Source organism: Ahaetulla prasina, chromosome 2 (genome assembly GCF_028640845.1).
Source record: "Ahaetulla prasina isolate Xishuangbanna chromosome 2, ASM2864084v1, whole genome shotgun sequence".
NCBI lineage: Eukaryota > Metazoa > Chordata > Lepidosauria > Squamata > Colubridae > Ahaetulla > Ahaetulla prasina.
Window position 1 is genome coordinate 102,206,694 of NC_080540.1, and position 21,640 is coordinate 102,228,333.

General features: G+C 32.9%; 1 protein-coding gene across 5 annotated transcripts in view; it reads left to right on the forward strand.

Moving 5' to 3' along the window:
* TCERG1 (transcription elongation regulator 1) overlaps positions 1-21,640 on the forward strand; it is a 47,250-nt gene that overhangs the window by 10,771 nt on the left and 14,839 nt on the right. For 2 of the 5 annotated variants that reach the window (XM_058168421.1, XM_058168424.1), the window contains exons 5-14: positions 3,127-3,369; positions 7,673-7,735; positions 9,045-9,245; positions 11,853-11,968; positions 13,318-13,406; positions 13,692-13,852; positions 15,775-15,841; positions 16,071-16,206; positions 18,213-18,302; positions 20,102-20,220. In XM_058168421.1, coding sequence (XP_058024404.1) covers positions 3,127-3,369; positions 7,673-7,735; positions 9,045-9,245; positions 11,853-11,968; positions 13,318-13,406; positions 13,692-13,852; positions 15,775-15,841; positions 16,071-16,206; positions 18,213-18,302; positions 20,102-20,220 — 1,285 coding nt within the window. The remainder of the gene's footprint in view (positions 1-3,126; positions 3,370-7,672; positions 7,736-9,044; positions 9,246-11,852; positions 11,969-13,317; positions 13,407-13,691; positions 13,853-15,774; positions 15,842-16,070; positions 16,207-18,212; positions 18,303-20,101; positions 20,221-21,640) is intronic. The other 3 variants (XM_058168422.1, XM_058168423.1, XM_058168425.1) reach the window with 3 other exon arrangements.

Sequence of the window (21,640 nt, forward strand, 5' to 3'; positions counted from 1 at the left end):
AAATAGAGGACTGGAGAAGCTTATAAACATGGGAAATAATTTATTATGTAATTTGTTTTATCAATATAATTTTGTAGGTCTTCATGTATAGGATTATCATTTATTTTGTTACTCTGTTAAGTGGAACATTGTTTAGTATATCTACATGGATGTAAACAATCTAGCTTTTGTACCTTTGTAAATGAGTTAAGTTATTTAAGTTGTATACCTGTCCTATGTGCTTATTGTTGCACCTCCACAGTTTCTATGGTCATTTGTATCACATTTAAAATAACTTTATTCTTTTAACAGGAAAAGCCTCTCTTTAAAAAAGGAAATGTAAATTTTTTCAAGTTTTTTTCAACCTTGTTTACTTGTTTACTTTTTTGATACAGATACTAAATCTGAGGTAATACAAGTAATAAAATCTTCACATACAGTTGGCTTAAACATACAATTGGTGAAATTCTGCCTCAGAGTAAAATTTTATAACAATTTCCCTGTTTGCTTATTACAGCTAATGTCATTAGTAGGGAAATGTGACAGTAATCTCTAGGCTTGCACTGTGCTTTGAATCTGATCTTCAGAAACCACTATAATATGTGAATGTAGCACTGATTTGCAACACATTGTAAACACCTGGGCTTGCTCCTAGGAAAAGCACAACTGCTTTAAGGTATTGAAAACAGCACCATATTTATACTTCTGTATGCTCTGAGGCACATTTTGAAACACTGTACCTTTCAATTCCTTAACTGAATTGCTAATGGAACATACACTTTTGCTCAAGAGAGGAAAAAACCTGCATGCTTAGGTCTTCATATTTCACAAATAGATATTTGACTTCTGTTGGCCTTTGTTATTAAGGGATCAGCTTTTGACAGTCCTAATCTGTTAAACTATATTTATGTGTACATATCTAGTTGGAAAGAATAAGAACAATAATAATGCTTAATAATATAAAAACACATCATTATTTGTCCCAAAATAACCACAGCTAATTGTTTCTTTTTATGTGTTTTTTAGCTTACAAAATAGAGAACAGCAAAATTCTTGATTCTTCCATATGTTTAGCCCCTATGGCTCTTCAAATGTATATCTTTCTTCTTTCTCTTTCTTTTCCTTCTCCTGAGTTTGATGACTCTGCAGCACTCCAAACTCATGACAGTTCAAGAAAGAATGGTTTGAGCTTGTGAGAAGTGCTGTATATTGTAGTATATTAACCATATTCAGCTTATATCATAAATGCCTGATGGATCTTGTAGTATGATGAATATATGCCAGTGAATCATAAGAAATTTAACGTATTAGGTTTCTACGATGCCTAAGTATATGTTTTAATATGAAGTGGTTAAATGTGGTTTTGTGTCTTTATACATGTGTATATACACATATACACATTTCTCCAGAGTTCATTCCTACTCACCATCTGTAAATCAAGGAGGAGACAGGGAAAAAACCCACTAGAGTTCAGTTTGTGTGGATGGATAGATAGATAGATAGATAGATAGATAGATAGATAGATAGATAGATAGATAGATAGATAGATAGAAAGTATACTGTACTTTTTGGAGTATAAGACATACTTTTTCCCCCTTAAAAGAGGGTGTGTCTTACATACAGAATAGTTATTTTTGGCCTCCTGAAACCCCACGCGTCCTGTTTCCACATTTCTGCAAAAATGGGGTGTGCAGGGGGTTTGAGAGGCCTCCAGAGTGCTCCTAGGGGCTGGGGAGGGCAAAGAAGTTTTTTTTCTAGTTTTTCTCTTTGAAATCTTGGTGCGTCTTATAGTCCGAAAAATACGATACTTTTATTTCCATCTGTCTTTACAGTACAGACAATTTGTAGAAAGTAGCAATTCTTATGCAACAATTGTTTATATTTGTCACTCTGGAAGCAATGACTATGTTATTAGGCTCTTCTATAAACTGTCAAGGGACGCGGTGCTATTAATGTTATTAGGCTCTTCTATAAAAGCACATAAAAATGCAAGTAGAAAAAATAGGGACCACCTTTGGTGGGAAGGTAACAGCGTTCCGTGCGTCTTTGGCATTCAGTCATGCCGGCCACATGACCACGGAGATGTCTTCGGACAGCGCTGGCTCTTCGGCTTTGAAACGGAGATAAGCACCACCCTCTAGAGTTGGCAATGACTAGCACATATGTGCGAGGGGAACTTTTACCTTTACCTTATAAACTGTAGAATTATTTTTTTAAGATGGCAAAAATGAATATGATCTGCTAAAAAATTAAATACTTCAGTTTGAAAAGGCATTGAACTTCTGAATTACTAAATGTGTGTTTCCCCTTTTACTCTTTTTAGATCCATATAAAAATAAGAACGTATTGAGTAAATAACTCTTAAATTAATCCAAGTTGCTGGTTTTCCTGATTTCATTCAGTATGATCTATTTTATTTTCTTAAATGCAATACAGTATTGAAATATAATGTCAACCTATCCAATGTAGTATTAACTTTTAGTGCCAGCTGGAGGTGCTATAGGATTATAAAATTTGTAATCTTTCAATTCAAGCTTGAAAAACTGTACATTATACTCCTGTAGTACTTTCCTTTTGGTTTGAAATGTTTTGATTTGTATTTCATATTTTCAAATAATCTAAGGAACAGGGAAATTATCACCTTGGTATATATTTATATTATTACATCCACTTTTTAAGTGACTAGATGTTTTTCTATTTAGTCAAGTAAAATAATGTAAATATACATATAAACATATTTTGCCATTGCTATAAAGGTTTATTAGAAAACGTGGAGGTGAAATATAACCATTTGAAAAAAATCTCAATATTAGTTATATTCAGAAGTATAGCTCACTTACGCTCTTGAGATGAATATATGAATATAAGGTATCTTTTTAGAGTTACCCAGAATACTTATTTATTCTTTGAAGCAGAAATGCCTTTGAAAGAATAGTCCAACTTGAGGATTTTAGTTCTAACTTTTAAACATATTAAGCAAATTTTTACTAAGATGAAAAAGTGTGTAAATTCTTAAGCAGTCTCTTTGCAAATTGTTTATATATTTATAAATATACCCAGCTTTGCAAGGAAGTCTTAGTGAACCCTATAAAATATACAGTTTGTATTATATGATTCAGGGTTTCAGATGTTTGTTTTCTTTATCAGCACCTACAACACAAGACCAGACCCCCAGCTCAGCTGTTTCAGTTGCCACACCTTCAGTCAGTGTTTCAACCTCTGCTCCTTCTGCTACACCTGTGCAGACTGTACCCCAGCCAGTCCCACAGACGCTGCCTCCTGCAGTTCCTCATGCAGTTCCTCAGCCAACAGCAGCAATACCTGCTTTTCCACCAGTTATGGTACCTCCATTTCGTGTTCCCCTTCCTGGCATGCCTATTCCACTTCCAGGTAAATTGGGAAACAATGACTGTCTTATTAGCCACATGTCCGTGTTGTCAATTTGTTTGCACTCATGTGTCCACTGTGTATGCAATTTGCCTGAATCCTCTTCATTTAAAATTTATTGTTAAAATTTGGACTTTTTAGATAGGCTATTTAAAGCACCCTCCCCCAGCTTTCAACATCTATTTTTATTAGAATAAAGCCACATTTTTTGCTTGAGCAGAATACATCTTATGTTTTAAAATGTATTTATTTCAACTAATATTTGGAAGAAATTCACCTTTTCTGGTATACTTAAGTTGAAATCCTTTACAACTTAGCTTATGAATAAATGGTCTTAAATTTGATTTTAAAAATGCTTTTGGGTAGCCAATGGAGGATTGTGACTAAGAATGAGAAAATATTGTTATGGATAGAAGAAAATTTTCATGTTAAACAAAACTGTATTCAGAATTTTAAACTAATCACCTTAAAGGTTCATTATATTGTCAGAAATGAGTTTAAAATATACTTGTTATTAGCAGCATTTATTAGAGAACAGAAAAACCTTTGAGCTCATATATTATCTGATCATAACTTTCAACAGCCTGAGTTATCGTGACCAATAATGAAGGATGCTGAGAAGTGTAGTTCAGCATTGTGTACTAATTTAGGCCCTTTATGCATACACACATGATAAATATTAAGTTGATAAATTATAGAATTTAGAACACTTTAAGCATTAAGAGTTATTTTGCTCACTAGTAATTATCTGGTAAAATGTATGATTAAAAACAAGGAGCACAATACATGACAGCCTATGTAGTCTCCTATTCTATCCTTTTTACTTCTTTGTAAAGCTGTTTCTGAAATATGATTTGGCCAAGAAAGTTCATAATTATGGACAGATATTTAGATATGTACACACTACATATACTGAAGTCCCTATTAGATCATTAGCGTTTTCAATTACATATTGGCCATTCAATATTTTTTACTGATTTCCTTTATTGCAAATATAAATATAAACATAAATTAAAATACAAAATATAAACAATAGATTAAAATAGTATAAAATAATTCATTCAGTTAAAAACGGAAGGAAAACAGAAATTAAAAGCCATTTATATAAGGCTTGGGAAAGAGAGATAGACTTTAATTCTGCATCTCAAATTACAGCCATAAATTCCTCAGGAATTTCAGGGAAGATTGCTTTTCAGAGTAGAACCTGTTATCTTAAATTTCACTTGATCGATCCTTTCCTCCATTTAAATTACTAGAATGTAAATTTTGTAATCGCAAAATGAATTCAAGAGTCAGGTAGCTGTGCCTAACAGGAGATGTGCAACTGATGTTAATGGGATTAAATCTTTTGTTAATAAACATGTTTCTTTATTCAAATCCTTGTTTCTTTACTCCTTCCTTTACCTGATTATGGGTACAGGCTAGAAAGCTATTAAGTGCATGCAAGCTACTAGCTGTGGCTACTGCATTTTGACAAGGCAAGATTTAAAAGTCCAATTATAAATTCATTGTCTTGGCTTTTTGGGAAACTATGAGTATAGTTTCCTTGTTTGAATCTAATGTAAAGAGGTTGCTGCTTTTCTTGGCTTCCTTACTCTTCTCAAGTAGTAACCTAATCATAGAAATATATTTGAAAATGGATGTAACTACAGAGTTAGCTCTTTTATGAAAATGGTTGCTAATATTGCAGCCATTCTCAATTGCCTGGAAGCACTTTTTAGAATAGATATATATATATATAATGCCAGTTTTATACTTTGACACCATCAGTGTCATGCTGAGACATAAGGTCACATTTCATAATGGTTATGGTCTGTGCTACTTGCCAAAAAGTTTGAATTTGTAGTGGAAACTTGGCCTCTTTATAACATGCAAAGTGATGTTCTAGTAGCTATTTTGTAAAGTAGTATTCTCGAAAATATCATCATGAATGATCATTTATCCTTAAGCTTGAAATGTTTCCGGAATATTCAGAATAGCATTTTTGCAACTGAAGCAGGATAGTTTTCAACTTCATTTGTTAAAATAATTTAAAATAAAAAAATCTTTGCACAGTGGTTCATTTTTTCAATCTGTGTTACTCTGAAGTCCTGTCAGGTTAGACCTATTTCACTGAGGGGGGAAATACAGGATTGGAATATTTTCGATATTGAAAAATGTTCTTGCATTTTGCTAAATAAAATCAATAATAAACAATTGAGAGATATCCCAGTTTTGACTTTTTGTAATCCTAAAAACTTCTTGGCTATCATAAGAACTGAAATCTTTATTTTTTAATCATAATTAAGGGAAATACATATTTGATCTGTTGAATAATTAAATAAACAATATTTTGCCCTTGAGTCAATGCAGACTCCTGGAAACTGCCTGGACTAATTCCTGCAGTTTTCTTGGCAAGATTTTGCAAATGGTTTACTCTTGCCTCCTTAGGGCTGAGAGTCAGAGGGGCTAGCCTAAGGCCACCTAGTTGGCTTTGTGTCTAAGGTAGAATTAGAATTCACTGTCTCCTGTTTTCTAGCTTGGTGCCTTAACCACTACATCAGACTGGCTCCCTCTTGTGTAAATACAACAGTGCAGATTTGAAAAACCAATGTATAAACAGTTTATACTAGTAACTGTCCTTCTTTTGAATATTTCTTGTAAAAGGTAGCTATAGATGTGTATGTCAAAGTTGACAAACTTAACTTTGTTTAAAAAAAATCTTGTACAGATTCAATAGTCTTCCATACATATTTGTTTAGAATAACTTTTAAGTACAGTTGTGTATGGGTGTAATTTCCTCTAAATGAAAAGGGCTTGTTCTTAATAAAAGTGTACAGGTCTTATTTTCAGAGTTGTTCAAACAACTTAGCATACATTCAAAACCTTTACAGTTTTGCTTTACACGTAAGTCAGGGTTCTGCATCTTATTAGAAAAAATATCCCCAAAGATATCCCAAATCCCAAAAATATCCCAAGTAACTGGTCTTGCTTTGTTTTTCTTTAGACATTTTGCTTCTCATCTAAGAAGCTTCATCACTTCTTCAGTAAACTGAAGAAGCTTCTTGAATGAGAACCGAAACATCTTCAAGGTCCATTTGCCTTTTGAAAAATCACCTTAGGGAAAACCATGAACTGGAAGTCTGAAAATCGCCATAAACAATTAGAAAAAACAGCAGTTAATGCAGATTCTGCATTAATTTAATGATACTTTAACATTTTCTGTTGGACACTTGTGGAGAAGCATTTAGTTTTATTTTTGGGTATGTTCTTGAACTTAAAATTTCTTGTTTATTAAATAATAGATGGGAGTGAAAATATGTGGGGGGAAAAGATAAAGAAAATCCCAATTTTTCATATTAAGTGTTAGGAGATATAATAACTATACCTCTGTTGCAGTTATCTTCTTTAAATAATCTCTTGTGTGGAAACTCATTCTGTATATTATTTCCTCCCTTCTCTGTTCATTATTGGATGCCTAATGTTATGTGAACTGCCAATCAGTTTTTAAAATATAAAACATTTACCAGTTTTGTTCCTTTCAACGAATACGCTTAATCAGATCTTACTGAAGCTCCCATATTTTAGGGAGCGTATTTGAAATTTAGATGAGATATTTGAGGTGAAAAAAATTATGAGACAGTAATGTAGGCTGCTAATGAGCCATCAACTCAGCTTTTCTCTTTCTTTATTTCGCCCTGTTTATCTTATCACTTTTAATCTCAGTTTACTTCCTTGCCTTCAATCTGGTCTTTTCCCCCCCCATCCAAACTGATACTTCTTGACCTTTCTAATCACATTTTGGCTTCCCACCACCAGTTTTCTGTTCTTGTTAAGTATAAAACAGTCCAGTAAGCATTATAAATAGCCCTATTCAGCACAGTGGGACTTATTTCAAAGTAAACATGCAGAGAATTGATTTGTATAAGCTGTTCTTACCTAAGTACTTGATAAAATTATGTAAACAGAGCAGAATAAGTATAATTTAGTCTCATAGCATTGCTTTGTAAGGGGGTGAAGAAGCGTGTTCTCATTGAATTTAAAGCCCCGGGTCATTATTAATATTTTTTTTTTAATAGAAAGGACTGGTGTCTTCCAAATTTTGCTCATTATAAACCAAGATTATTGTAAAACCAGTAATTTTCTGGCATGATTTTAACAAAATACTATCACAAAACTGACATTAAACCTTCCTACTTACTTCTTGTTGCCATTGGAAAAAAATGGCATGCTAAATTTCTAGCAGAAAATTGATACTGCTCAGATTCCCAGTGGTAGCTGACATACAGTGGCAGCTTTCCAACATGCTTGCTTATCCATTTTACAGGTGTAGCAATGATGCAAATAGTCAGCTGCCCGTATGTAAAGACAGTCGCTACCACCAAGACCGGTAATTTTTTAAAAACATCTTAGTCTGTTTTGTCTGTAAGTTGGCATGGTAGTGAATGTTGTTGTTTTACCTTTTATTTGCTTTTTCCCAAATAACTGAATATTTATCTTTATTTTCAAAATATATTTATAAGTACAGATTTCACATGTAGCTAGCAAGAAACTTTCCCAATTAACTGAAATTATTAGTTTAATTATTGTAGTATGGATTTTCTGCAAGTTAAAATTACTCATGTGAATCTCTTCCATGTCCATCTTTTGTTTTTGTTTTTCTTTATGGGGATACAGTGCTTGGTTTTCCCTCTCCTGCCATTTGTACAGTGATCAGATCTTGTTTGCATGTTAGTGTGTTTGTGTTTGTGTATATATGTATATGTCTGATTTTAAACCAATATTATGAAGGTTGTTCTACATACCTATATTTCATTAGAAATAAATAAACATAAATATAGATTTATGTGGCACTAAGCCTGTTATTTTTGTTAACATATATACTTTACATTGATGTACTTAAAAGAAAAATTCTTAATTGGCAACACAGCTATAAAGAAACCTTAATATTATTCATCAAATTAAACTATCACTATTTAACCCAACAGCTATCTAAAATTGTACTAAGTATTTCAAAACCGTTCTAAGTAAAGATCAGGTCTAGAAATAAAATACTGTAAAGTTAATCTTCAACAGAAATATTTTTCCTGTTAAAAATGACTATACAGAGGCTATCTGTCAAAATTGGAATATTTCCAATGTTCAGGTTGAAAAGACATAGTAAAATAGTGATTCCTATAAATGGCTACTGCCATTGGTAGGAAATGGAAGTTACAAGTGTCTTCTTTTTCATGGTGCTTTCATATATAAAACTTGGTAGATCACATACTTTAACTAGAAAAAAAAGCACTAAAAGTGATTATTTACTGATATTCACTGTGCAGTGGTTGACTTTTTAAACTTTACTACTTAGTTATGTTGAAAGTGCTACTTTTCAAGGAGAGTAAATTATTTTTACTTAATGCTAAAAACTAATGTAAACATTAGAAAACTTTTTAAACATGAATGGTACAATTTCACATGGTATGTTGAATGCTGACTATAGTTTGTGTTAGAAGTTGGTGATTGTGAAATAAAGGGATGATAGTGATTAGAATTTGTGCTGGAAGCACACTTTACTGTTTAGAAGAAATATATGAACTACTATTAGTAATGGCTCGGTTTTCAGTTGCTTTATATATTGATTTTAGGTTGGTGGTTTTAATTAATAGAGTTACTTTTCATCAGTATTTGCCTTTTTATTGCTCCTTCTTATGTAGGTGTCTTGCCAGGAATGGCTCCTCCTATTGTACCTATGATCCATCCTCAGGTTGCTATTGCCGCTTCACCTGCTGCATTGGCTGGAGCAACAGCAGTCTCTGAATGGACAGAGTACAAAACAGCTGATGGGAAGACATACTACTATAATAATAGGACCTTAGAATCAACATGGGAGAAACCTCAAGAACTGAAAGAGAAAGGTACAATGTTTAGTTTTGGTTTGTATATACAGTGTAAGTTGGTTCAGAAAATTAAGACAAATTGCAGTGAACCCTCAGTTTAATGGACACTGAGATAGCTATCTATTAAAACCAAATGTACAATAAGTGGTTTCAAGACCAAAAATGCACTTGTAAAAAGAAAACCTATCAATAACCTTCAGTTCAAGGAAGAGAAGGGGACTGGTTTACAGTAATAATGATATTGGATGAGTGAAAAGTTTGAAGAAAATGCGTTATGTATCTTGGAAAACTGCCTTCTTTGTTGAATCACTTTAAGCTTCACTGATGATTCAGTTTGTTAAACACTTTCATTCTATTCACAACATTGACAAAGCTATTCATCACTTGATTTTATCATTTATTTTCAATTGGTCCACTCCATGTATATTCCACTCCATGTACATATGAAATTTCTTGAACACAATATTTGAGCAATTGTTCATTGCAGACAGTAATGTCTAGCATTTTCCTGTACTAGATCATATATTTTCTTGGCCTAATTTCAGATTTATTTATTTTTTTACTGCTAAGCATTTATTCCTCTCTTCCTTGAAATTCAGTTTTTGTCTCATAAATACAAAACTTTATCTACAAAGCAGATAAAATCAACAGTTTGGTATAGTGGTTAATGTATTTCTACCTCTCTGCAAGAATTCACATAAGATACTGCCAAAAATATTGATGCCACTCACTATTTCTCAAAGCATTTCAATTTGCCATGAAAAAAAAATTGTAACTGACACAAGGAAATGACACTTATTTCTCTTTATTCTACAGTCCTTAGAGCAAATACTTTGTTTTTGATGTATGACTTATGACTGTAAATGTTCACAGAGCTAGAAAGCGTAGTATGTCTTTTTGGGTAGTTAATGATTGCAGTAACTGAATGATTTGCGAAGGCGGAACTGAACAAAGCAGCGGGAAAGAGACATCACAGTTGAAGATTGTCTTCAATAAAGAATTTGGCCAATAATAATTACTGTAGAAGTGTTTATCTAGTTTGATGTTTTACATTGCAATGCTAATAAAAGACCATTTTTTAGAATGTTATTTGTTTTACCAATTAGAACAAGTAAACTCAATTTGTGTTTGTGTATTCCTTTGCTTTTCCCAAGAAATTTATTGCTATACTAATACTCCTCTGAGTGCTGTTTGGTGAATATATTTATTTTTCATCAGTAAATTTTCCTCATAGAACTATATAGGAAATGTGTATGTATACATTTCTAATAGACAGTTTGCTCATTCCTATATATGTATCTCATATCTGAATATTATTTTAATGTAACTTTGGTATTTACTGTCATTGCAAATAACCCATTATCTACAATCATTGCCTTTGCAATTTGAAAATGAATGAGTTAAATGTGGGCCTAAATCTGGTGCCTGAAATAGTACTTAAAACCATGTTTTTCCTGTGATTATCTTGAATTATGAATTGATGTTGTGCATGTAAAGGTCTAGGCAACTCCATTAACTTTTAAAAATAATTCTTTAAAATATTAACTTTTTCATAATGTTAATTTGGAGTCAATCCATTAGTTGTAATGAATTTTTTTCAAGGATTGCTCTACTATATGCAAATGACAAATTGCCTCTGGTAAATATTGAGTATCTAATTTGCTTTGGACATTTTTAATTGTTTTGTATGGTTAATATATAGATGTTTTACTCTGAAGGCTGCTTTTTAGGATTTTCTCCTGTTTGACAATATTTTCTTAGTCCTATATTCCTCTTCATTTAAAAATAATTTTGTCTCATGATTTTGCTAATTCTGCCTCATGATTTTGCTATTTTTTCTTTGTTTGTCTATCTAGCTATCTAATATTGTTTTGCCTCTTGATTATTTGAGAACTGTAGATCTATAATGATTTCCTGGGTTCTATTTCTTCTGTGCTTTCCTGTAAGGAAACTTAAAATCTTATAACTCATTCTTAATTGTAAGAATTGTAACAGGCAGATAAAATAAAAACTGTATTGTTTTTATTTTATCTGCCTGTTCACCGCCCTGAGTCCTCCGGGAGAAGGGCGGTATACAAATTAAATTATTATTATTATTATTATTATTATTATTATTATTATTATTATTATTATTATTATTATTATTATTATTATTATTTCAGTAAAATAATCTGTTTTTAAAAGCAGGTTTTAAAAGCTAATGTACCAGGTGTTTAACAGGGTAGGAAAACTCAACAGAGTAAGAACCAGTTGCATTCTATGCAGATTGAAAATTGTGAAACCAAACTACACAGGGCCATGAAAAAAGACCACAGTTTTAAAAAAAATCATTACAATATTTGCAGCAATCAGAACAGGAAAATGAGATTCTTCTAGGTAGTTATTATAGCTTCCTGTAATGTAGCTTCTGTTGTAAAGAATTCTTGCTTTAGAATTATAAATGAAATAAAATCTTGCTTTTAATTCTTGCACATTGAAAGTATAGTCTTCATTGGCTTTAACTTAGAGTGGGAGGGTTTTATAAAGCTGATTTTGATAATTTTGCTCAGAAAATGAGCTTGAATGTATATTAATGGAAAGTAAAGCAGATGGAAAGTAAATAAAGAAATTATACATTTTTCTTAGAAAAAGTAGAAGAAAAGATGAAAGATAACATTAAAGAACCTGTTGAAGATCCTTTGCCTATGGAAACAGAAGAGGAAGAACCCAAAATTGAACCCATCAAGGAACTTATAAAGGAGGTAAAAGCTCTGGATATACATAAAGTCTAATTTGATATTTGTTTGTTCTTTTAATAACAAAGTGACATCAAAAGAAAGCTAAACTAATAACACCTTGAAATAACTTATTGAACTTATTTGCCACTTAGATGGTTTCTAATACTAACTGCATCGTTTTATATTTTATCTTATTTAGAAGTATTGTTTAATATTACAGATTATATGAAGAAACAAAGAATAGTGTTAAGATTTGTTGCAAAATATTGCAATTGCAGATATTTGGAGTATATTTTAAAATACGTATTCAGTACTTTATATATAGAAAACTTGCCAATTATATTTTGAAATGTACAAATAAAGTGAATATTGGAAGCACAGAATTTAAATTTTATGAAATTTGAGTCTTTGGTAGATTTACTGCTGAGATTTTAATAAAAAGTGGATTGGTTTAAGTGGTTGTTTAAATGTTTTTTTAAAAAAACCTAAATATAATTTAGAAATTCCTGCGGATCATGTGCGAAGTCAGCCTTTACTGATTTTCCTCATCAGTTCTCATCACCATTTGGTACATTCTGAAATGTACCAAATGCTGATGAGAAGCACTCCAGCACTCTTCCGCAGAAGAAGTAGTGAATTAGTGATGATTGGTGTCCTATCTGTAGAAACATGGGCACTGGATTGGAAGCCTTCCAAATGCAGGGGAACTTGTTTCATTCATGGAAAGAAGGCTTAGCTCTAACTCATAATTTTCTAAAAATGTGTTTAATTTTTATTCAGTCTCAGTATAAATTAACTAATTAACCTAATTTAGATTGATTGTAATGTTTGTGAAAACATTTTTGTTATTGCACATATATCAGATCCAATATTTGTATATGTTTGTGACTATTTATACTAGATCTTGCACAAGTTACGTTACATTTATGTAATCATTAGTATAGGAATATGAACTGAATCCTATGCAAGATACAGAGTTTATATAGACACAAATGTGTATGATAATGTTAAATGTTAGGACTTTAGGATCTCTTCCTAAAACAACAGCTTGGTATCTTCTGTGTAGGTGGAGGAAAGGCAGTCCTGAGGACTACTTGCACTTTGAAACTACCATCTTAATTTCTTGTTTCATTGCAATCCCACCTTTGTCCAGTGGAAAAAGTAAAAAATATGTAATGAAGATGCAATCCTTGATATAAGGTATTTTGGTAGAGATAACAGAGAAACTTTTAATTTCACAGATTACATGTTGAGGTAGTAGGAGAAATGTTTGCGGGGGAAACATGTTTTTGTGGGGAAAAAAGTTATTGTTCTTTTTTTGCTAGTGTTGTATAAATAGTGACTGAATATTCAATCTTAATATTTCTCACCAGGAGCCCAAAGAAGAAGAAATGACTGAAGAAGAGAAAGCTGCTCAGAAAGCAAAACCTGTTGCTACTACACCTATACCTGGTACTCCTTGGTATGTAACATTTGTTCTCAAATCAATTGTGTGGAGAAGGCAGTGACCAACCACTTTGATTTTGTTGGAAAAGAAATGGTCAAGTGCACTAAGTTTCGAGGAGTTGAACTCAACTTCAAGGAAATTTTACTTATTATTAGAAAAACTTTCTTAAAATTACTGTTAGCTCTACTCTACATAGTCTATTTTTAAAGAAGAATTTTCTTGCTTGTTAACTCTTATATAAAATTAAATATTATTTAAACCCTGCAACAATTATATAATATACTCTATATTTTTTTCTAGGTGTGTGGTATGGACAGGTGATGAACGGGTTTTCTTTTATAACCCTACCACTAGACTATCAATGTGGGATCGACCAGATGATTTAATAGGAAGAGCAGATGTGGATAAAATTATTCAGGAACCTCCCCATAAAAAAGGAATGGATGAAGGAAAAAAACTGAGTAAGGCTAAAAGTCACTTGTTCAATTAATTCTGACAGGTTACTTTTTTAAAATCTGCGTTTGATGTGAAGGGATATCATATAATATGGACTAGAAATAGTTGTGATTGGTCTGCAGTTTTGGGAATTAAATAAGATTGTTTGTTAATACCTGTAAACTAGATCTGTGCCCTTTCTGGCTTCTTCAGGTAGCCAGGCATAGTATGAACAGCTTGATTCAGAAAATTGCTAAAGCTTATCTAAGGGAAAGAGTAACACATACCTTTAAAATAGTTTATATTAAACAACAGCCATCCTACTCAGTACCCTTTGCTTAATCTTCAGTCATCCATTTTTGTGGAAGTCTATTCAGAAAGAAGTGATTCATCTACAAAGGGTTCTAAAAGTAACATTATCAAACACTGTCATGTTATGGGACAGAAATGGCATTGGTTGCCCTGGCTGATTATCCTTCTGAACTTAAAAGCTCCTGCTCAAGCAGCAGTTGAAGATTATATCTGGGGTTTGGTTTGCCCAGATTTTGCTGGTTACTAACCTACAGAAATTGTTGAATTGATCACATATTTGCTCTGTTGTTAACACTCTATGTGAAGTAGAGTGGAGAATTATCTACATGGAGATAATTCAGAAATTGCAACTGTTTCAAAGTACTGGTGTGTAAACATCTTCATTGCAGAATAACACTGATTTTGAAGTTGCTATACTGGTTATACATTGCCCAAAATGTTTGGGGGAAATCACAAATAAAATAAATGCAGAGCCAAATCATCCACATTTGATAAAGTGTATAACTACTGAGAATGCCTTTTCCCAAACTTCCACAAGGCATTTAAGGTGCTAGGAAAGTAAAGACCATCTTCTTCAGAAGATTTCAATATCTGAGTAGGTTCATGCAGGAGAAAATGACTTCTTAGGTAATTTGGTCTTAAATAATTTAAGTTTCTAAAGGTTATAAACAGTATTCTCAGTTATGACTGGAAATCATAATCTACCAAAGAAATTATAGCCTGGCTAATGTATTTGTAAGACCTTTTTGAAATGTCTTCAAAATCAGCCTATGTAGATTATTATATTGTATTGTGGCAGACCTAGTTAGCATAGGATGACTAAAAGAAGTCTGTGCCAAAGTTGGCACTTAAACCCAAAGTATTTCTAAAAAAGAAACCCGATTCTTCCATGGAATGCTGCAGAAGGCTGCAGAGCTCTCTTTAAGAAGTAGAGCAAGTTGTTTTGTTGCTGGGCAGTGTGGTGTGATCCCAGAAGGGGCCACCATTTTCCAAGTTACCACGGTTCAATGTGGTGCTTGGAAAATGGAGACCTTCCAGAAAGCCCAGCAATAAAGCAGCTTGCTATGCTTCCCTAACCCAAGCTCTGGGAATCTTTGAAAGGTAAGAGAGGAGAGTCTGGGTCCTGGTGGGGTGGAAAGCCAGGCCCATAGGGATATAGTGGGAGAGATTCAGATATACAAGTAAATGACTACAGGGGCGCTACAGCAGCAGTAAGTTCAGGACCAGGTTGTAAGTAGCTTTTGGAGGATCTGCCATAACTTCAAATGGCCGCTAAGCAACTGGTCGTAAGGTGAGGATTACCTGTATTAATTAGCCTGGCACTAATTAATTTTTTATTTCCTGAAATTCATGTCTTCTACAAGTATTTTCATTGAGGTTCTTTGGTGGTCCTTGTATCTTGTATCTTGGCTGGGTGACTTTGGGCTAGTCACAGCCTCTTAGCCCACAATATCAGACAGGTGACAAGTTGTTCTGTCAATTCCTATCACATCCAATGGATCAAAACCCGGTTGATCTAAAAAAAAAAATGGGAGGAAGAAAATGTTATTTAAATTTTGTATGTAGATGTTAATTAGGCATAACTAATACATTTGAATGATGATCTACAGAGTAAAAATAGGTATTTCTTTTACAGTGAAAGATGAGCATGAAATGTTAGAAGAAGCCAATGATGATGAGCCTATTAAAACAAAGAAGCGGAAGTAAGTTTCTATATGAAAGGAAGAATGCACATGATCAGCTTCTCTATGACCATAAAGCTAAGTTAACTGTTTCTTATTTCTGAACTCAGAATGAAGTAGTAGTTGTCTGAGTATAAAGAACAGATCATTGAATTGTAATATTGGTCCAAAATGAGTTTTGATGGAATTAGTGGCATACAACTTTGATAAATAAATGAATAGAATCCTACCATACGTTTTTATTTTATAGGAAAGAAGATAACAAAGACATGGATTCGGAAAAAGAGGCTGCCATGGAGGCAGAAATTAAAGCTGCTCGAGAAAGAGCCATTGTACCTCTCGAGGCTCGAATGAAACAGTTCAAAGACATGCTCCTGGAAAGAGGGGTCAGAAACAATTCTCAGATTAAATTTATATGAATTTTTCAAAGTATTTCATTGCTTATGCTATCACTGAGGACCATTTCCTAAATTGATGAGATACATAAATTGCCATATGCTCTAATATAAAATAGTCTAAAAGGTTGGTCTCCAATCTTTCCTCTCTATTGTTGAGAAAACTATTGTTCCACAGTTAGAGAATACTAAAAGAAACATAATCTGGATTCTTTTCAGTCAGGATTTAGACCAGAGTGTGAAATCAAAGCACATTGGTCACTCTTGTTTATGCCTTTAATGGGACCAGAAGGGAGAAAGAGTGACTATCTTGGTCCTGTTATATTGATTGATTGAATATAATTACACTAATTTGAATTTTATTTTAATCTTACTATATTAAGAATAGAATAGAATAGAATAGAATAGAATAGAATAGAATAGAATAGAATAGAATAGAATAGATTTTTTTATTGGCCAAGTGTGATTGGACGCACAAGGAATTTGTCTTGGTGCATATGCTCTCAGTGTACATAAAAGAAGATACCTTCATCAAGGTGCAACATTTACAACACAAATGATGGTCAATATATCAATATAAATCATAAGGATTACCAGCAACAAAGTTACAGTAACAGAGTCATAAGTGGAAGGAGATGGGTGATAGGAACGATGACAAGATTAATAGTAGTGCAGATTTAGTAAATAGTTTGACGGTGTTGAGGGAATTATTTGTTTAGCAGAGTGATGGCCTTCGGGAAAAAACTGTTCTTGTGTCTAGTTGTTCTGGTGTGCAGTGCTCTATAGCATCGTTTTGAGGGTAGGAGTTGAAACAGTTTATATCCAGGATGTGAGGGATCTGTAAATATTTTCACGGCCCTCTTCTTGATTCGTGCAGTATACAGATCCTCAATGGAAGGCAGGTTGGTAGCCATTGTTTTTTCTGCAGTTCTAATTATCCTCTGAAGTCTGTGTCTTTCTTGTTGGGTTGCAGAACCGAACCAGACGGTTATAGAGGTGCAAATGACAGACTCAATAATTCCTCTGTAGAACTGAATCAGCAGCTCCTTGGGCAGTTTGAGCTTACTGAGTTGGCGCAGAAAGAACATTCTTTGTTGTGCTTTTTTGATGACGTTTCTGGTGTTAGCTGTCCATTTTAGATCTTGCGATATGATAGAACCTAGAAATTTAAAGGTTTCTACTGTTGATACTGTTAATACTGCTGTACTAATACTACTACTACTACTACTACTACTACTACTATTATTAGTAGTATAATAATATACTACTAATAATATAATATAATAATAATAATAATAATAATAATAATAATAATAATAATAATAATAATAATAATACTGTTAATATTGCTGTACTAAGGTAATTATTTAATGTGTTATTCATATCTACCCCTACTACCATTGTCAAAAACACATTTAGTACTGAATGAATAGTGTTTGCAGTTAGGGAATAAATAAAATTTTCATTTTCGAAAGAACTGCATGCACTTTGGCTAAGAACTAAGAAATATTTGTAAGAAAACATCTGGTTTCTATGAAATGTCAGAATCTAATTGAGCTTTCAGAATCTTCCTTTTTACATGCTACAGAGCTGATTGTATGCATAGTATTTCAGTTTATGGGGAGAAAGTGGAATTTTTGATCATTCTGCAGAGACCTAAGAAAGCAAAGAAAGTCAGAACAGAACTTCAAGGCTTTCTTTTGATATAGCAGTTTTTAAATGTCACACAGTAGTGGTCATTTTAATGAGTAATTAGATATGTGTTAGTTCTCTATAATTATGTAGAAGTTTTCAGAGCCAATTAGTGTGGAAATTGGCCCTGCTGACTTCCTGCAGTTCATCATCTATTAGTGATGAAACTGCTGTAAAGATTTCAGCTATAGCTTCTTTCTAATAGAAGTCCTGTAGATTTCAAGCAGAATTGCACAACTTGTATCTTTTTGCCTGAACTTAATTGCCTTCAAAATCATTACTTTTCCCCACTTTATTTCTTAAAGGTTTCTGCTTTTTCTACATGGGAAAAAGAGCTGCACAAAATTGTTTTTGATCCCCGGTACCTCCTCCTTAACCCCAAGGAAAGGAAACAGGTAAAAGAAAAGGTCTTTTAAATAAATTATGTATTATATTCATATAATAAAATACAAAAACAGGGTTTTTAAAGGTTGGAAATGTTTGAAAATATTTGAGGCTCTTTACAACACAGTTTATTCTTCAATTGGACTCCTTTCGTTAATATCTGGAAAATTTTAAATGACTAAAATTTAAATTCTATAGAGGAAGGAAGAAAACTTCTAAAACAGTATTTTCTATTGAGAAATAGAAGCTTCATCCTGCAACAAATTACATAGGTACTGCTTTGAATAGTTACAAACAAAAAATACTTATTTCAGATAAATTGCACCAAACTAATCTGTAGAAATAAATTAAAACACCAAACGAACCTTAATTACAAAAGATGCTGAATTACTGTAGTTAGATGAAAAACTTTCCAAAGAAGGATAAATTCTTCTAACATGTCTATGGAGATTCCCAGTCATCCAGGTCATGGTTGTTCCAAAGATGCTTTTTTCAGGAGCTAGCTGGACTTTCTTGTTTTTTCTTTGAAGACATTTCACTATTCATCCAAGAAGCTTCTTCAGCTCTGACTGGATGATGGAGAATGGAAGGATTTATATTCCTTGCAGACAGCTGGTCATTTGCATCCTTTTAGAGAGTCATTGGTTTATCTGTGTCCTCAGGATCACCTGAGTTGTGCAAATGGATGTGGAGCCTTCTGGGCTGCAAGATGTTTTCTGCCCTTTGTCCTTTTCCTGTTAAAGACAAGCACAGGCTATTGGGCCTGAGTCTCTTGTCTGCGTCTCAAACTGAAATCTTCTAACATACAATATACATACATATATATGTGTGTGTGTGTGTGTGTGTATATACATATGTATGTATGTGTGTATATACACACACACACACACTCTAAAAGTTATTAATAGAACCACCTCGGAATCAAGATGGAATGTGTATCTTTCATGCCAAATCGTATGATCTTATCTTAGATGTAATTTCATCGTACCCAAACTATTCATTACAACAACAACAATAATAATATATCTTAGGACTGTGCAAAGCCATGAAAATAGATGATTCACAAGTGCATTAACCCAAAAGGAGCATCTCTCAAAGTATCAAAGCTGCTGTGCCCTTCCCAAAAAGCTAACAGCTGCTTTGAAGGTTTTTCATATGAATGCATTCAAAGTATTTTTTTTTCATTGACAGGCACAGTGGGAGTGTTTTCTTTGCATGTGTATGTATGCATAGATAACTATAGACAGCATTTGAAGCAGTTGTGCAAGCTTGCTAAGGATGCCTAGTATTTATTTTGAATAAATGTATTAAATTACAATTATTTATTGCATTAAAGAAGAAATTATTTCTGCTTAGGTTTTAGATTGTCTGCTTCCATGTTGGTCTCCAGCTCTCCATGGGTCAGGGTCCCGTGATCTCTCTTAACATTTTCAGATAGTAGAGGAAGGAACATTTGCTTGTTGGAGAATATTCCATTCATCTGACTTTGGAATCTGTTACCTTTGGATAATTTCCTTGGCACATAAACTTACATGCATTCTTCTTATTGAAAGCAAACATCTGTTTAAGACTGTTTCTTTCTGTTACTATAATTTGTTGCATTAAAAAATAGCAGTAAAACTGCTTTTTATAGAATGGCCTGGTGTAAAAGTTGTTACTGAAAGATACTCATTTCAGTGAGTTTGAGATTCACTGCACTGATTCTTTTAATATTCTTTGGTATTTTGTTACATCATCACAAATAGGTAATCATAGTCTTTGCTTTGTTGTCTTGCAATAATGCTCCAAATTATATTTGCTATTTATTCAGGTATTTGACCAGTATGTAAAAACCAGGGCAGAAGAAGAACGCAAAGAAAAGAAAAATAAAATAATGCAGGCCAAAGAAGATTTCAAGAAAATGATGGAAGAAGCAAAGATTAATCCTAGGTAAGTCAGTGTCTTTCTCTCTCTCCTCCCCCCTTTTATCAGAAACCCAGTTTTAATTGTAACCTGAACTCTTAATACATGTTGACTTTCAGAAAATGAAAGAATCCTACTGTTTCATGAGGATGAATTTACTAATTCTAGTAAACCATGCCTGTAATACTATAATGTTTCCTAAATTTAGCTAACCATTGACAATCGTAATAAAGAAAATATATGATGTAATGGACGACTTGCCCCCTTTTATAGTATTAATACTGAATACCTTATAAGAACTGCTGATGATACTTCACAGTATTTTTTAAAAAAATCTATTTAACTTACTTCAACAAACTGCATTCCTGGATCCTTTTGCCATCCGATTGTCAACAAAGGGAAAGACTTAAGTGGTCATTCAGCTAGTTGGCTAACTGTTAATGTCCAAGTGGGTTTCTTCAGATAAATCATATTGTACACAGGATACCTTTAATACATTGTTAGATTGTATGTAATTATTGCTTTTTTAGAGAACTGTTCAATTTTATTTTACCTAAACTAATTAGGAGTTAGTTTGCATTAACTCTCAGTTCTTTGCTATCTACTGGTTTATTTTCAGTTGTTGCATTTATTTTGCTTGAATTGATTTACTATCCTCAAAGACCTCTTTGTTAGGCTTCTGATCCTTAATACTGTTAATTGGGATTAAGCTCCATTGAACACAGATGAACTGAATTTTGAATCAGTAAGCATATCTTTACATTGAAGTTCTGGAATACAATAAAATTGTATTTTTTAATAGTTTAATATTTGGAATAGCTGTAATACTGAATTTGAATATAATTGTTTTAGTATAGTTGTCCTTTTTCATAATTTAATCTCAGTGGTTCCAAATTGCCTTTTATATTTCAAAGGGTGTAGAATAAGTTAGCTCTGATTTGTCCTTTTGTGAATAGAAAGCCTTCTTTTCTTGATGGAAGGGCCCAAATCAAGGAGGGGTTGCTGCTGGAAAGAGGAAATATAAGGAAATGTTAACTTCCTCCAGTAGGAGAATTTCACTGCAAGTAGTCTGCATTAAATCTATTACTATATACTTATTGTTTGGTTTTGAAAATCAGTAAATAAGATAACTTTTGCATGTCTTGTCATTATAGTGTAGCTCCCCCCCTCCCCTTTTAGTTCAAGGTAATGATGATGTCCCTTTGGACACTTGCATTCCTTGAAAGTCATCTCTATATTTTCTGTGCTTACAAATTTATGCCCAGACTTGTTTTTGCAGGTCATTTTCTTTAGCATAGGCTTAAGTTCACTTCTAAATAATAGAATAAGCTACCAAATTCTTCTCTTGTTTTAATTTACCCTACAGCAACAGTAGGCGGGATTTCCCAAGTCTAATTATTTCCATGCTGTGATGAAAACATTCATAGGATTATAATGTCTCACGTAA